The sequence below is a fragment of the Mytilus californianus genome, unplaced genomic scaffold (genome assembly GCF_021869535.1).
Source record: "Mytilus californianus isolate M0D057914Y unplaced genomic scaffold, xbMytCali1.0.p SCAF_7, whole genome shotgun sequence".
NCBI lineage: Eukaryota > Metazoa > Mollusca > Bivalvia > Mytilida > Mytilidae > Mytilus > Mytilus californianus.
This window is the reverse complement of record NW_026262723.1, coordinates 40,249,526-40,268,060: the sequence shown is the minus strand read 5'-3', so window position 1 is coordinate 40,268,060 and position 18,535 is coordinate 40,249,526. Positions and strand designations below refer to the sequence as shown.

At 32.0% G+C, this 18,535-nt stretch overlaps 1 protein-coding gene across 1 annotated transcript in view; it reads left to right on the top strand.

Annotated features, from left to right (window-relative positions):
* LOC127708407 (uncharacterized) overlaps positions 1-18,535 on the top strand; it is a 199,676-nt gene that overhangs the window by 114,396 nt on the left and 66,745 nt on the right. Inside the window, exons 97-115 of the mRNA XM_052213279.1 lie at positions 198-383; positions 859-981; positions 2,342-2,527; positions 2,953-3,081; positions 3,985-4,170; positions 4,910-5,032; positions 6,135-6,326; positions 6,970-7,098; positions 8,080-8,262; positions 8,934-9,065; positions 9,869-10,051; positions 11,501-11,623; positions 12,097-12,279; positions 12,924-13,067; positions 13,455-13,643; positions 14,235-14,369; positions 16,347-16,529; positions 17,017-17,139; positions 17,672-17,848. Coding sequence (XP_052069239.1) covers positions 198-383; positions 859-981; positions 2,342-2,527; positions 2,953-3,081; positions 3,985-4,170; positions 4,910-5,032; positions 6,135-6,326; positions 6,970-7,098; positions 8,080-8,262; positions 8,934-9,065; positions 9,869-10,051; positions 11,501-11,623; positions 12,097-12,279; positions 12,924-13,067; positions 13,455-13,643; positions 14,235-14,369; positions 16,347-16,529; positions 17,017-17,139; positions 17,672-17,848 — 3,009 coding nt within the window. The remainder of the gene's footprint in view (positions 1-197; positions 384-858; positions 982-2,341; positions 2,528-2,952; positions 3,082-3,984; positions 4,171-4,909; positions 5,033-6,134; positions 6,327-6,969; positions 7,099-8,079; positions 8,263-8,933; positions 9,066-9,868; positions 10,052-11,500; positions 11,624-12,096; positions 12,280-12,923; positions 13,068-13,454; positions 13,644-14,234; positions 14,370-16,346; positions 16,530-17,016; positions 17,140-17,671; positions 17,849-18,535) is intronic.

Below are 18,535 nucleotides of genomic sequence, written 5' to 3'. Positions count from 1 at the left end.
TTTACTATACACTTTTTTACAAAAAGACTTTACTATACACTTTTGTACAAATAGCCTTTACTATAAACTTTTGTTCAAATAGCCTTTTTGAAAAAAATTGTACAAATAGCCTTTACTATGTTTATAATTAGTCCTGCATGTTAGTCATATGCTTAAGGTTGTCATTTATCTTAAACTTATTTAAATTTCAATTTTAGCTTCAAGTTGTAGCTACAAAGACAGATGTTAGTGTACAGAAAGCTACAGCAACTGTCACCATTGCAGTAAACAGGAATCTAGCAAATCCTGTGTTCCAACCAAACAGTTTTTATACGAAGGACATTGAGGAAACCACAGCAGTGGGAGGGGAAGTTATCAAAGTATCAGCAACAGATGGAGATCAGGTCTGTAAATAAAAGTTTTTCTGGTTTCTGGTAACATGTGACTTGCTATCAGACCTTGTCACTGTTTTAGAAAGCAAATCTATCAAGTCAGATCATAATTCTGTTTAAGATGTGCATAAAATTTCAAACAAATGTGTAATATTCATCCGCACAAGTTTTGTGAATGCTTTGGTAAAAAACTTATCATATTTAGAATTCTGTGCTTCGGAAAAAATGGCAAAAAAAGGCTGCAATGAATATTTATTAATTTGAAAATTGTTCATTTGAAATTATAAGACTTGATGCAATTAGTGTGTAAAAGCAGTCACTCATTTATTTTTCAAAAAAAGCCCATCCCCTCTACTTAAAAAAAAAGAAAAACTCCTTTCAGTTCAACAGTAACAATACTATAGATTGGTATAATATATGTTAAGTATCAACCAGCTTTGATTGTGTTGTGTATTCCATGTTTAATTAATCTCATCCCATGTTGCAGGATACATTGATGTATACTATGGAAGATAAATCACCACACAAAGATCTATTTTTTGTAAACTCACAGACTGGTTCAATAACTCTTATAGCACCCTTACTCAACACAAGTGTCAACAATTTTACAGTAAGTACCAGCTCAGTATTGAAAAATAAGATCGAGCACAGAACTTGAACTATAGATATAGATAGTTCCAGCTATCAGATAGTAAGTATTTGTCTCGCCTTGAGGGAGTCAAAAAGCGAGACATATTATGCAGATTCAGGCGTCGGTGACAGCGGCGACGGCGTTAACAATGTATTAGTTTGTGATTAGGTCTAGTTCATGGTGAACCACTAGTGGAAGGTCAATGATATTTGGTATGCAGTTGTATTAGCATTGGCACATCTCATTACCATGGAGATTATTTGGCCCCGCCCCCTCAGTCAAGGTCCATTGACTTTGAAACTTTTCATAGTTTACATGTATTAGTTTGTGATTAGGTCAATTTATGGGGAACCACTAGTGGTAGGTCAATGATATTTGGTATGCAGTTGTATAAGCATTGGCATATCTCATTTCCATGGAGAATATTTGTCCCGGCCCGCTCAGTTATGGTCTATTTACTTTGAAACTTTTGCTTAGTTTACATGTATTAGTTTGTGATTAGATCAGTTTTAGATGAACTGCTAATGTTAAGTTAATGATATTTGGTATGCAAATTTATTGGCATTTGCAAGTATCGTTTCAATGGAGATTAAAGCACCACCCCTGATCATGGTTCATTAACTTTGAAACTTTTACATAGTTTACAAGTTAATGTTTGTGTTTAGGTTTGTTTAAAGGGAACGACTTATAATAAGTCTATGGTATTTGGTATGCAGTTGTATTAGCATTGGCACATCTCATTCCATGGAAATTGTTTAGACCTGTACCTTCAGTCATGGTTCATCGACTTTGAATATTTGCATAACTTACATGTTAAAGTATTGCTATTTTAATTTCAACATTTGCATTATCAAAATTACAAAAAGGCGAGACATATCTCTGTGATAACAGTTTATTTTATATTTGAGATTCAATTCAGGATTATTGTCCGGTTTTATTGACTTTTAAATACTAATGTGGAATGAGACCATGAATGGAATTGATACAGAATCAAAAAGCTGGTGACTTTTTAAAGTTATTTGATTGTCTATAACAACATGCCAGCAGGTACTATAAAAAAAAACTGTGGTCTAAGATTTCATAACAAAATATTTACATCTTTCAAAAATATATATATAATAAAGTTTTAAGTAGACAGATTTTTTTACATAAATATTTTTGTTATTATAAAAATAAGGAGATGTGGTATGATTGCCAATGAGACAACTATCCACCAAAGTTCATAAGAAGCGGATTTAAGCAATTAGTTTGCTGTTCTAGGGGTTAACATAGTTCATGCTGACCTATTAAATTATGTTGATGTTGTTTATCTTTATGAATGATTGGTGTATATTTTCAGTTCAATGTCATAGCTAGTGACCAGCGGGCTACACCTAGAACAGCTACAGCTAGAGTAAATCTAAATATCCTCAGAGATAGATTCCCTCCACTGTTCACACGTAATCCATACATTACTGGAGTCACAGAAAATAGCCCTGATGGTACAGTCTTTGTCACAGTGACAGCCACAGACCAAGATTTACGTGTAAGTTGATATAACATAGGTATTCTTAAATTGAAACAAAAAAAAGAAGTGATTTTGGTTATTGCTTACTGAACTCAAACAAAATACTAAATGTTTAGAACTAATATCTTTGAAATTACATGCCTTAACTTTCTTTGAATTATTGCCTTGTTTATACAAATTACAAAATTCCGTAAATTTCATCTCTAAAATGTATCTTAATTATTTTTTTTAATGAACTGTACAAAGTTACTTCAATTTATCAAATACAAGAATGTATGACTTACTTTTAAAAACCAAATTCATCTATTTTAAAAGGTTCTGTTGCAAGTTTGGTTTTATGCCATGCAATGTGCCATTGTTTATAATATAGAGAAAGTTCCAATTTATGCCATGCAATGTGCCATTGTTTATAATGTAGAGAAAGTTTCATTTATGTCTTACAGGGTGACATTGTGTATGATGTAATAGGTAAAGGATCAGCACCGGCCTTCTTTGATGTTGATCCTACACAAGGAACTGTCTCTGTGATCAACCAGGCATTGATGAAAGCTGACAATACTCCAGTATATGAGGTATTTTTGTTTTGCTTGTGAATTATTATTAATGTTTTTACATTCTTAATACTCTCTTCTTAAGTATTATTTATGTACTTTATGTGATCAGACTACCCGGTATGTTAAAAGAATGGTCTGTCTTTTGAAATTTGGAGCACAGTCCTTGAAGGTCAAGACATTTCAGGTTTCCAGTATGTATATCATGACAGCTGTTGATTAAAGGTAAAGATACTTCAGGTTTCCAGTAGCTGTTAATTGAAGTTCAAGACACTTCAGGTTTCCAGTATGTATATCATGACAGCTGTTAATTGAAAGTAAAGACACTTCAGGTTTCCAGTAGCTGTTAATTGAAGGTCAAGACACTTCAGGTTTCCAGTAGCTGTTAATTGAAGGTCAAGACACTTCAGGTTTCCAGTAGCTGTTAATTGAAGGTCAAGACACTTCAGGTTTCCAGTAGCTGTTAATTGAAGGTCAAGACACTTCAGGTTTCCAGTAGCTGTTAATTGAAGGTCAAAACACCTCAGGTTTCCAGTATGTATGTCATGACAGCTGTTAAATTTTGCAATTTTTTGTTGTATTTATTAGTAGTCCTTGCATTTGACCTGTAAAATATGCTATGGCAACAAAAACTATGATACCACGGTTAACTATTTGTATATTTTGGTCAGAGGTTTGGTCAAGTTTATAAGTTTCCTATAAGGCCTGATAAATCAGAATAGACCAGATTTCCACACAACTCTTCAGAGCTGATGTTTTTTTATTTATTTCAAACTTTTGAACTTTATGGATTATTTCAGTAAGTTCACTTCAAGATAATGAAAGTACATTGCAAACTATACATTTAATCTTATCTCATTGCTGTTACATGTCTTCCTGAATTTCAGTCTTATATTAATATTTTTACCTTCTTGAATTTTTTAGTTGGAAGTGATAGCCTATGATTCTGTGTACCCCAACAACCGTGCAAATTCTACTGTAAGAATCACAATGCAGAGAAACTTGGGTCGGCCAGCATTTGTGGGAGGACCATACTCGGCCACAATTAATGACTTGTATACTCTAGGACAGTTTGTTCTCCAAGTGAATGCCAATGATACTACAGATAATGTAAGTAATAATAAAAATTGAATTAACAACTGCTGTAAAAGTTGATAGATTAGTGGTTTTAATGCATGAATTTTTTCACGCAGGATTTGGCAAAATGCACCTTTAGAATCAATATTATTGGTTTGTAAAAAAGTATTTGCACATTTTAGTTGTCCTGATAAAGCCCAAATAACCCTTGCAAAATTTTGTTTTTTTAAATTTACAGAACCCATCATACATAGAAAAAGAAATGTAAGTGATTTGTAAGGACCTTTGAGAATTTATTAAACATTTAGGAGTAGAAACCAGGTGTTTTGACTGGTTTCAGTTTTATTTGGTAATAATTGATAAGTTAGTGAGGTGTAAAAAAGGGACTGGGTGTTAGGGGGATGCGGCCCTAGCGGTTAAAATGTTATTTCTTTGCCTTTTGATTTTGTCAATTGCATGTAGAGTTTTTGTGTCAGGAATTAATATACCATATCCACCTACTTTACCATTACTATGAAATTAAATGTTCCGAATTTAGAATATGAGATTATCTCAAATTTTTATTTTTCATTATAGGAATTGCTGTTCGTATTTTCTTTTTTTTAAGTATTCACTATGGAACAAAAGGGTTGCAGGATAAATAAATGTACAGGAGATGATACAAAAATACAAACAAAGATCATAAACAGATCACTTTACTCTACTTTTTGTCATTTTCTTCATCTAATATTAAATTTTTATATTTCATAAATGTCTTTCTTTTTCATTCCAGGATCCAGTTACTTATGAAATAATGGGAACTGCCCAAGCCCTAGAATATTATTACATAGAACCAACAACTGGGAGAATTACATTGAAGAAACTTCTGTCAGAAGGCACACAGTTGGAAGATAGGGTAAATTTACTTAAAATAAAACAATGCACCTCAATAGGGGCAAATTATAAAAGAGCAAAACCAAATACATACATAACTGAAACTTTGTTAAACCTTTGAAATTGTACATGTGTATCGATGTGATGAAACTATTTAAATCTGTTGCAGTATGCTACTTTTTACAAACAGATAATGCTCAAGGAGATTAAGAATTTTTTTTATCGCTATTTTGTGTATTTTTCCTTTGATTTTTTTGTGTGATAATTTTTCATATCACGCTTCTTGCTTGAGAAATAAAATTATCACTTAAAACTAAAGGTGCACATGCCATTGTCAATGTAAACATCAACAACGTCATAGGGAAAAAAGCGATATACAGATTATCAGTGGTCTTTCAAACTCCAGGATGTTTTTCTGTCGCTTCTCATCTCATTTCGATGAAATTGTAGCTGAGAAACACCCTCTCATTTGATAAACCATCAATAATCTATAAATATAGAAAATATCTTGTTTTATACTGCAGCTGTGTTTTTGTGCTGTTAATATGCATTGACCATATAGACGTCTGCTTTTTAAAGTCACTGACCATATACTCCTTGTTTTGACTTTGATAATGTGGTTCAGTTGAGTTTTATCTATGACATCATGAAATATGCAGGTTTACAGAAATTTTATATCGTCTGCTTCAAATTTGAAATTGTTGATCCAAAGTATTGCCTTTAGAACTGATTTTTAAGAGTTGCAGTTTGAAGAGAACAACCATAAATTAATTTTAAAAAAAACATTTTTTATGCGGCTCAGAACAGGGTATAAATGCTCTAACTTTCATCCTATCTGATTCTAAGCCTTGTACATATAAATTATATATTTTGAGACAATGTATAGATATTGTGTATTTATATTTAAATTTATTTAAATTTAGAATAGCAAAGGCTTAGCCTTAGAGCCTTACCTATATAGAATTATACATGTTATAATGGTTAAATTCAAATATTTTCAACCAAATTAATACTGAAGTAATAGAAACAACGTAAATGGCAATTAGTTTTGGATAATTGTGTTGCTGGAAATACTGTCAACAATTTATTGAATGCTTATAACCTTCCTGTTTGATATCTTTCAGATTACAATTAGAGCTTGTGATACCAGAACACCAATACAATGTATCAGTATTGTTGCAACCATTACAGTTGTTAGGAACCAACAGTCGCCGACGTTTACAAACCTTCCTGCTGGAGTAAATCTAGAACAAGGTCTTGATGTCGGGAGTCTTGCTTTCACAGCGTCTGCTAGAGATGGTGACCTTAGAGCACCGGTAAGCTAATAAAGATATAACATTAACAACATTCTTTGTAGTTACTGTAGTTGAAATTCAATTGAACTAAATCATTTGATCTTTAACAATTTTTCCAACTACGTTTTAGACATGATTGTCTTCATTGCTTTATAAATAAATTAACTTTTGTTGATTGTTGATTGAAAAATTTGGACTATTCTTTTTAACAAAATTAAAAAGAACATTTCTATCAGATTTAAAAATTATTTATAGATATATATTATTTCATTGTGTCGATATGATATTTCCCCACAAAAATAGTTTCAGTTCCATTTGAAAATGCTATTGCTCACAGCCTTGTAATTTTTACAATTCAGTTATTTTTATGGGTGAATATACAAGATTTTTTTTTCTTTCAAATAAAAAAAATACATTAATTGAAGTTTAATCATTTGAGAAATGAAAAAAAAAATGTGTCTTATTCTTAATTAAACAGTGAGGATCAAGGGGAAAAATCATTGGAAAGGCATTGTGTTAAAAGATTGTTAATCTGGTTTTTTTTTTACCATGAAACAATTGATTCATAGGGTGTTTTAAAAATTAAGTTAAGTTGTAATTTGCATGTGTGTTAAAAAGGCAAAGTAGACTATTTTTCCACTTCAAATAAAATAATTTGTTTTAGGGAATATTGCAATTTGAAAAAAATGGCATGTACCCTGCTCCATCCTTCTTTGATGTAAATATGACAACCGGAATAGTAACAGCATCAAGGCTTTTGACAGAGGACGCTTTGCAGACTAATCCATACAAGGTAAGTAATACTATGTACTCTGGATCCATTATTATTCATGGGATACCAATTGTCATGGATTTTATGGGTCAAGGTGAACCCTGAATCTAAATGTTTATCGAAGTATAACTTTTCTATAGGCTTGTATGCAGATTTTGGCAAAACCACGAAATCAAATATCCTCAAATACAATTATTCTTCAATCCACAAAATATTTTACCCAGGAAAATAGATATATTTACAGTACTGAAGTTATCTTCAAATCTATAAAGTGGAACATGGAAGTTGAGAGTTGATGTTAGCTTCTGAACATTTAACTTGTGATAGAGTATGAATTTGGTATATGTATAACATGCACAGCAGTTGTAGCTTCATCCCATTCTTTAAGATGGTACATAACACTACAGGGAGATAACTCTGTAAAAATCAGATAAATGTTTTAATCACATTCTATTGTTTAGGAAATATTAAGCTTCACAATGATCAAAATTAGTGTTTGTCAAATTGCTATATATCCAATGAAATTTTTCCGATAAAGTGTGGTTCAAGTTTCTTGAAATTTTTATATTTTTGTCAAAGGGTCAAAGTAAATATTTTGTCAAAATTTTATGAAAATGAAACAAGCCAAATTAATTTTAGTCCAGGTGTTTGGTACCACCTTAATCTTTTAAGAATAGTCTTAAAGTGATAAAGTACATGCGAAGCAGTAATAAACTAATCCATACAATGACAGAAAAAAAAGACACACACAATTAAAGCTACAGTTCTAATTTGAAAAAAGGGAGAATTTACACTCAGTTGATAACGACAATATTCACCAGTTGGAAACGTAATATTTCTTTCATTAATTACTTACCAGAAATGTATCATAACAGAAAAGTATCTGAACCTCAAGAACAAGATGCCATGAATACCAGTATCTGTATTAAAGATGCTTTTATATTACAAAATTAAATGGATAAACATCAGCATGTAACTATATTATGTTTTATTTTTTGACAGCTTGAACTAGTTGTTTATGATAGTATGTATCCAAACGACAGAGCCACTGGTATAGTCACTTTTACCGTCAATCGTAATCCAAGTACGCCTTCTTGTAGTCTTGGGACATTCCAGTCTACTCCACCAGAAAACACAGCACTAGGAGAGCTTGTAGTTGATGTAAATGCGACTGATAATGATGGAGTAAGTTAAACCTGAAACTTTAGTCTTATGGATGATCAATGTTTAAATAAGAACATTTTTTTCTTGAAAATGAAGTCTTTTTCAATGGAGAATATACAATACATCAATATAATGTGGTAAAAAAACTAGGCATGTTGCTTGTTTTTAAGAAACATTCATTTTAAAAAGTCAACTTTTGGTGGGAAAAAGGGTCCTCTGCATTTTTCATACAAAAATGTTTGGAAAGAAATGCATTTTACTGTGTAAAAGTTGAAGCAGAAATAACAAGAATTTGCAAACATTTTGTAAGAAATGGCCCTCTCTGAAATATTCCTTAGTAAATTTTTTCAAGTTACCTATGTTTTTAATATGGGGCCTGGGTAGCTGAGGGTTCAAAGTACATGTAGTTCATCTACAGCAATCCCTAGCCTGTCAATATTAAGGTTATGATTTTGAATTTTGCTTGTGGCACGTGTGTTTGAATACAATCTTACTTGACTGGGATTGCCAGTCTTCTGGTTGAAAGGTTGTGGTTCTCTATGGGCACTCCTACTTCCACAACCAATAAAAACTGGTCGTCACCCTATAGCAAAGGGTGCCGAAAGTGCAGTTAAGCACCAACAATCAATCATAAATCAACCATTTTGATATGTGTGCATGAATGATTTCAGAACTTTTTTTTTTCCTTGCAGGATAAACTGACATATAGTTTTGATGCTGCTACCACTGATGCTACAGAAAGGAATTTCTTATATATCAACCCAGAAAATGGTGTCATCACTCTGAAAAGATTGTTTACAACTACAGCTCAAAATAGCTTTGTGGTAAGATAATATGAACCTCAAGTTGTAGAAGTTTTTAAAAACAGATATTCATTCCAATATACTTGTAGTAATAAAGTATTGACAAAAATACTGAACTCCAAGGTAAATTAAAAAAAAAGGGTAGACTCCATTAAACCTGACAAACTCAAATGCTTGACTATATATGGCAGATTTATTATTATACCCCCGCTTTAAAAAAGTGGGGGTATACTGTTTTACCTCTGTCTGTCCATCCATCCATCCATCCGTCAGTCTGTCAGTCTGTCAGTCCGTCCATCTGTCCCATGAAAATTTTTCGTCCCATCATTCTCAGGAACTACAGTACAAGGATTTCTGAAATTTGGTTTCAGGGTTTATATAAGTCAGCTATACCGTGTGATGCGTTTTCAGATTGATCACTCAACAACTTCCTGTTTACCGAACACTTGCATCATTTTACACAACACATCCAAGTTGAAAATTTGCGTCACATTGTCTCAGGAACTAAATTACAAGGATTTCTGAATTTTGATTTCAGTGTTTATATAATTCAGCTATACCGTGTGATGCGTTTTCAGATTGATCACTCAACAACTTCCTGTTTACGGTCAAGTATTTGGGCTGGGGGTATCATCAGTGAGCAGTAGCTTGCAGTTTCACTTGTTGATTCTGATTTTGCAGCATGAAAAGATGAGAACTACCTCTGTTAATAATTTTTTTTTTTGCCAAATAGCCTTCCCCTTGAAAGAAGAGTTTCAACCCATCTTAGTAGAACTTTCTTTTGCATTGATACAGTGTAATGAAGGTTTTATGATATATTTCAGTTTAATGTAATCGCAACAGATACCGGAGGAAGTACTACGTCATGTGGTGTCAACATCAATGTTGTACGTGATGCTGCCCCGACATTCATTCCAACAGCATACTACAAACAGATTGATGAGACGGAACCAGTCAACGGACAAAACCCCCTTGTTGTAGTGACAGCTACTGATGCTGATAGAAAGGTTTGAAATATTAAAAAAAATCCTATTAGTTGTTTATGTTCAAAATCAAAATTTGGGGTTAACTTTGCTTTATTTTGTAAAAATCCAGTACTTTGTACAGAAACTGAATGGTTTGGAAATATAATGTCACTATTTTTCTTTTTCATTTGAGACTGACACAACTATATTACAGAACAAAGGAGAAGGTCTGGTAAGGGCTAGTTTTGGCCTAAAATTCGAAGTACATCTGATGAAGGAGTTTTTACATTTTTTAACACTTAAGTGTCTACTTAAGTCAATTCAAATAGTTTATGTAAAAGATTTGAACCGATTTGGTCATGAAAGACGCTCAAATTCAAGCTTGAGTATCAAAAATCTATCAAATATGCCATAAAACGTCACTTTTCAGATGGTTTTTGTCTGAAATGGAAGTGCCCGCATTCTTGTTCAGTCTCAACCTTTATATATGTTATGTAATATCATCAAATACAACATATATTTGAATATTAAGACTGAACACAAATGCGGCCACTTCCATTTTAGACAAAAACCTCTTAAAATTTGCACAAATGCTAAAATTGTGAAGATTTCAGTAATATTGCATGAATTTATGATGCTAGTATCTGATGCATGTGCATGTGTATTGTCAGCCAATATTTATGGAACAGAAGTATTCTTCTTTCCAATGAATAGCTAAAAGTTTACATTTCAACAAATTTGTGAAAATGCTATATTTTGGGGCCAAAAAGGGGTCTTACCGGACCTACTCCTTTCAAAATCTTGTAAAAATTGTCTTGAGATTCGTCAAAAAAAATAGTCTAAAGATTCTACAAAAGTAATCCCAAAATTCAAGACAGAAGATATCTTTCTGCTTTGAAATTTGTAGTGTGTTTAAAAACATTTTGTTATGCATAATTATTACAAAGTTTGCATCAGAAACCAAAATTGCTCTTGGTAGCAGACATCTTAAAACCAAGCTGTGTGACATAAAGAAAAAAGACAAAATAAATTTTGCCAATATTAGCAATGATATATAATCATTATGTGCAATTGGTTTGATATTCTAGAGCTTTCAGTGACCATTTGAGCTTTAATGCATACCACCAGTCTCTTAATTAGAAATTATTAAATCAAGAGTTTGTCATGGAACATCTCATACCAATTCTTATTTGAAAAAAGTCAGTGTCTATGACATAAATGAGAAGTTGTCTTTATTTGTTCTGTTATAATTCACCTCTATAACTGCTCACAGCATGGAAGTTTTCATTAATGTTTAATGAGTCAGAAAATACTTTGTTTCATCTGTTATTAGATAGTGTATTTTTTTTATTCATCAGGAAAGATATGTACCGTAATTGGCCGTGTATAGTTCGCACTGGTACAAAGTCCGCACCCCCTTCTCGCAGACTATACAAGCCTGAATTCGGTAGTTCTCTTTATATTATATTATTTATTTTTATTACTTTTCAGCAACCTCTTGTATATGGTATACAAGGGGATCTCCAAGCTCCATATTACTTCACTGTCAATAATTCTACTGGTGGTGTGTACGTAAGGAACAACTTGAAGGAAGATGTTGAAACAAGATACATTGTAGGTTTAATTAAAGAAAACAAACTGCTGTATTAATCTCACTAGGGATCAACTACAATACTTTCCTGCTGAAGGTGTGGGCACTCCTGCTTCCTCCACCAATAAAAAAAGATTCCTATTTTGTCACAATTTTCGCATTGATAATTCCTTGCAAATATTTTGAAATTACAGTACCAACAAACAAACAACAATAATTAATAAAATGTAATGAATGTTGAAGATAAAATCCCTCTTCAATCATTTTTAAAAGCTACTAGCTAAACGAGATAAAAATGAGTTATGTCAAAAAGTTACAGTTGAAACCATGGAATACATTTTTAAACTACAAATTAACACAATATATATGCAAACTGTTATTAAATGAAATTTACTCACTTATATTATATTATATTGTTATTTCTCATTATTATCTTGTTTCTCATACTTTTATCTTTGAAAGTGGCATTTTAATTTAGATTTCTTTTTGTTTTTAGTTGATAGTTACAGCCTACGATCCAGGATCCCTGGGTAAAACTGCCACTGGAACGGTAACGATTGATGTTGTACATAATCCTAACCCTCCAAAACTGACCCCTGTATCATTCTCGACAACCATTTGGGAGTACCAACCAATCAGCTCTAACATTCTGAATATCACAGCCACAGATGGTGATCAGGTACAGCAGTTTGTATACAATTATTTATTAACTGTTCCCCGAATGCTTTTCAAGTTTTAATGTTTTTACTAATAAAAAGAGAGGTCAAGTTCAATATTTGACAATTTTCATTTTTACTGTTCAGGAGTTATGGTCCTTGATAGATTGAAAAATTTTCACAGAACGTGGCAAGTCAAACAAGCCTGAAAGCGCCTTCAAAATACATGAAAACCTGGTTTGCTTTCAATTTGACAGCTCATTTCTTGTTTTGTTGATTTAGATTAGTATTGACTGAAGAAATTGATTATTTCAAGAATTAAAAAAAATGACCTTTAGTAAAACAAACAAAAAAAGCAGCAGCTGTCAATTTGACAGCTCAACTCTTGTTTTGTTGATTCAAATAAGTACTGATTGACTGAAGAAATTGATTGTTTCAAGAATAAAGAAAATGATCTTTAGTAAAAAAAAAAGAAAAAAATTGCAGATAAGTGGCCTCTGCTTTAACATTTGTTTCCAAAGTGAATTCAACACACAACAGCCAAATTGTAATCGATGTATGTATTTCAGGATTGTAATACGATGTATGTATTTCAGGATTGAAATACCGATGTATATATTTCAGGATTGTAATATGATGAATTGTAATACCGATGTATGTATTTCAGGATACTTTACGATATGTATTATTCAGTGATGGAACAATGGCTTCAGCGAGGGCACTTCAGTACTTCAGTATCAATCCAGATAACGGACTCATCACTGTTTCAAAAGATCTTCAGACAGATACCACAAAAGCCAAAGTTTACAATGTAGGATCTTATTTTTGAAAATAAGCTTTTTTCATTATTAAAAATAGCAAATGGTAATTTTGTTCATGGATTTAATTATCTTTAATATTTAGCAAAAAAAGTCAGCTGGTTTTTTTTTGCTTCCTGTTTAAAAACTTCTTTCCCAGTAAGAAAGATATTTAGAATGGAAAGGCTCAAAACTTACTAATTTTTTTCGAAGTTGGAAGATGTATTTTGAGTTAAGGGTATTAAATAAGCCAAATAAAATTAATTGTTAAATTATTGTATTTTGATTCATTCTCCTGAAAAATCTTAACCTGCCCCATTACCTTGTAACTGGTCTACAATTACAATTTCCCATGATTTATAGAAATTTATCTTGAAGATTTTTTTCTCCTTTTTTTGTAGATGAAAGTCAGAGTTCGGGACCAAAAATTAACATTTGAAAAGGATGCCACAGGTGATGTGACTATTAATGTTAATCGTAACGAGCAATCACCTCAGTTCCAAGGTCTACCATATACCAGGACATTGTCAGAGAACTCTCTCCTGTCAACCTCAGTGTTCACACTGTCAGCGATTGATAATGACCTGAGGGTAAAATATATTTTTAAAGAATTTATCCTTTACTCTAGTATCATTTTTATGATTCAATTAATTTCAGCAGCTTGGTTTCAATAATTTTGCCAGTATAGACGTATTAACACTTGTTTGCAAATTTGTCCGTCATTACTTAAAGTTTCCCTAAAAATCTTGCGTCACAATTTAAAACAATAAACCTTATAATTAAAAAATGATTGTTGCATGACACCAGAAGGTTATTCTGAGACAGATCTAGGGTCAGTCAGAGTAAATTCAGCTTATACACAAAAATGTAAATATGTCTATTGAAATGGTAACTTCAGACAGCTCTTTTTGTTCTGTTTATATAATATTGGTTTTGATACACATATGCATTTATGTAAAGAGTGATAATAATTGGTGTAAGCAAAAGAATGACTTTTTAAATGACATGTTGAAGGTCAGTAAAGGTTAAAAAAAATTTGAATGAAAAAGGATGCTGGTTTGACAGTCAAAATGCATATTGTACCAGTGACTAGTTTTTTACTAGTCTGAATGTCCAGTGAAAATTTGTTGTAATTAGTACTAACAACTGTCCTCTGCACCATTTTATTATTCTAATTGCAGGGTACAATGACGTATGGCATTTTTGGAGATCTTTCCGCCCCATACTTTTTTAAACTGGCAAACTCTCTTGGTGTTCCTGCAGGAAGAATTGTTATGCAGAATGATTTGAAGAATGAAGATGCCACAAATTACATTGTAAGTGTTATAAAAATATTCAAGTTTCCGTAAAACATTCAAAGTTCCAATGTTTCAGTACAGAATGATCAAAGCTTTTCTGTTTACTTCTTTTTCTCTTCAGCTTCCATTTTAGAAAAGAAAGAAAAGATACGTTACCTAAAAATGTTGGTCCTCCCATTCAAAATGTTAAGTGTGATATCTCTTTGCTTGAACAAAATGAATTATAATTTCACTCTAGATATACAAGAAACGTTACAATGTGATATTAATGCATTACTTTTAAAAGATATATTTTCCGTAGTTTGTGTTCATTGTTCAATTCTTTTATTAAAATAGTTGAGTAAGAAGATATAATACACCATATATAACATATTTATTTGTGTACATGGCTGTCTCAAGATATGCTCAGCCAATCGTAAAGTTGAGGGCAATTATTAGCCTTTAATTAAGATTTTAGCTTAAGAATTAATTTGGTGCTAATGGTATGAAGTTGATATCACGATAGCATACTCACATCTTATGTTGGGTGTCTTTTGTTCATTCACTTGCCAAGTCAAACCATATACATTAATATAAGTTATGTGCTGCTTCTTCCCTAAGCATGTAGCATTCAGTAGTAACAGCAAAGACTTGAAGGGTCATAGTTTGTCTGAATGGGGATATTTCTTTCTGTAAATTGTTGTCTTTTGAACTAGCACATTTAAATTTTGACTTGGTTTGTCTTTCTGTAAAAAAAAACTCATCCTAAATATGCCTATAATATTTGCTGCTGGACCTTAAACTTACATTAAGCAATATTCCTGAGTTGCCTACAGTATGTATTGGAAAGTATATATTGTGTAAAGGATCCAATGTCTAAAATTTATCACTGTTGATGTCATGTCTTTCAGTCAACTGTCAGTATATCAAAGAAATATATGTACAAGTCTAAATTGATAACAAAGTTCAAACCTATGATTGGGTTGGATAAAAACCGCAATTTTTATACGTGTGCATGCAAAACAAATTTCTTGTTAGAGGGGTCTAAATACAGCACAAATAACATTCTCCAAAAGACCAAAAAAGTGAAAAAGTATATTTTAACAAAACGCATTTGACAAGCAGGTCCAACAACTGATGTTCTTAAACCCTGCTGACTGCCATTGGCGATTGCCAAATAAATGGATCACCAGATTTAACAAAATGGATTTTATTTATTGATTTTTAAAATACCAAACAGAAAACAATAAACTTGCGGAAAAGATGGTGTACCGCAAACAAAAGGTGCAAAAATTGGTACACCATATCCGGATTTCGACAATTGATTTCTCTTCAGTGATGTTAGGAATCGAAATGGTATTTGGAAGGCCATATAATTTACCTCAATTTAGGATAGACTCTTGAATTTTGAAGAGTCGAAATAGGATGAACGGATCATATAAATCCAAAGGCAAATATAATACAAGCCCAAACGAAAAAAATATAAACAAGTCTAAATTGAAAACAACGTTCAAACCTATGAATGTGTTGGATAAAAACCACAATTTTTATACATGTGCATGCAAAACAAATTTCTTGTTAGAGAGGTCTAAATACAGCACAAACAACATTTTCCGAAAGACCAAAAAAGTGAAAAAGTATATTTTAACAAAATGCATTTGACAAGCATATATATATTATACTGGAGTGCAATATCCCGTCTTATCCTGCAATTTGATTGGTTACCTTGACAGGGTATATGAGCACAAAAAAGCGAAAATCAGAATGGTAATTATTGAAAAAATTAGGACACTCCTGTATGGTATAATTGTTATTTGGGCTTCACAAGGTATATGGGCTCATATTCCTTGTCATTGCCCTATATTCCCTTTGCCTGAGAGCTCAGATCATATGAAACATTGAGAGGGAATACGAGCCCATATCCACTATAAAGATCCCAATTATGTATAATATGATATTGGTGACACCTTCTAATAAAAATGTGAATTACATTAAGAACTTTTGCTTTCATTGTAGTTAAGAGTTAGAGCCTGGGATTCAATATATCCTAAAGACTTTGCAGAAGATATTGTAAACATCACTGTGACTAGAAACGAAAACCAACCTATCTTTACACGCCTGCAATTTGAAACAACGATAAACGAAACAGCACAAGTTGGCGTGGCAGTCATCAGAGTGAATGCAACTGACATTGATGGCGTAAGTGTTGTTTCCATTCTCAATTTTATTTATTTGAGGATGGGGAAGGGGTACCTCATATGAAGATTAACAGTAAAACTTTTGTTTAAGGTAGATGTGGGTTGAAATTTAAAACAGTAATTCTTATTATTTTTTTGTATATAATAACTTTAACTAACTAAATAAATATGATATGACTATTGAGGATAAAGTCGATAAGCTCATTTGAGTCAACTGTTGAATAAAGGGGCATTTATTGCTTGACAATACAGGCCATTCCTACCTTTTAAATTTCTCTTATAGAACTTTTTTTTATAATTATGATTTCTATATTATAAATTTCAAAATGAAGAACTGCCGAACCAATGCGTCCTAAATTACGTTTTGGTAATTGAATACCATTGGTATGCAGGGTTTTCAAATAAAAATGATTATAAATACCGCTAAATTGAGAACAGCCCTTAAGTAAACTGCAACAATTTCAAAAATGTATACTATTCATTTGCAGGATAAACTACGTTATACTGTAATCTCAACGACAACAGCCAATGATTTCTTTACCTTGGATCCAGATACAGGCATTGTCTTTGTTCAGAATGTTTTGACGACAGATACTGTCACAAGTTACACTGTAAGTTTTCAGTTTAGCAGTAAGTTAAAAAGAAAGATTAATTTTGTACCCTAGATACAAATTCTGTAACAGGTTTTGAATCTTAAGTAAATGTGATTTGTTTATTGCAGTATTTAAACCTTGCAAAACATGTTTATTACGGTCCTTCTTTTTAAGAGAGGGATGTTAAACTATTTTATTATATACTTAGTAGTAAATACAAGTAAATTCTATGAGTATATTCTCAATGGCTAACATATTGAAATCACTCATGCACAAGCTTTATCAAACCTGACGGAAAAAAATTCTGTTGGAAATGGGGAATGTGTCAAAGAGACAACAACCCGACCAAAGAACAGAAAACAGCCCAAGGCCACCAAAGGGTCTTCAACACAACGAGAAAATCCTGCAACAAGTGTATATGTTATGTCCTTTTCAATATCACAAACATCAGAGCTCTTGGGATTATATTGGTGTCTCTAGTTAAAACCAGTGTGATATTAAATAAGCCATCAAATTTTCTATTTACATTTCTTCTTGATCATTTTTTCAGATGGTTGCCCAAGCCTCAGATGGCAAGAACCTTGCCACTGTAAATGTTGTCATCAATGTCATAAGGGACCTTAGTGTACCAACATTCACACAACTTGTTTATCCTGTAACAATCAATGAGAACAGACCTTTGAATGACATTATAGTAACAGTACAGGCTTCGGATAATGACAGACAGGTAAGTTACTGTATCCTTGTTTCTATTTTCTAAATTGCTAATTTAGGACAGGTAACCATATTGGTTAGGAGTTATCTCCTTCACTATGTCCTCATTTAATTTTCACATGGTACATATGGATAGATTTTATTCCTGTCTTGCATATTCTTTTATGAGTAAGCAAACATGGCTTGTTTCAATGCTTTTCAAACATAAAGAGAGAATTTTGTTGAAAAACTGATTATGTTATTGCAAAAAATAAAGATTTATTGATTGTAAAATTAAAAATTTGTTACAGGACTTTGATAAATTCAGCAGACATAATATACATACCTTAAATTCCTTTTGTGTTTGCATGTATAATACTGATGAACAAAAAGGTTGCTGCCTGTGTAGAAATATAGATTCTTCAGAATTGTTTTTAAATAAAGATAATTTACTTTAATTATATTTAAATAAAACTAAAATTATGAACAAGAGTGAACAATTTAATACAATAGAATTAAGTTACCTTAAAGGGGTTATTGTCCTTAAAGGGCTTTTTCATATTTTTTTAAATGTTTCTCTTAGTGGACATGGATCAAACTTGGTAATAAGCATACTTAGTGTGTTAAAGATGGATGCAAATTTTGTTAAAAGTTTTGATAGTGCAAATTTTTGACTGGTGAGTGATTCAAGCTCATGACGCCTTTACTATAAATATATAAC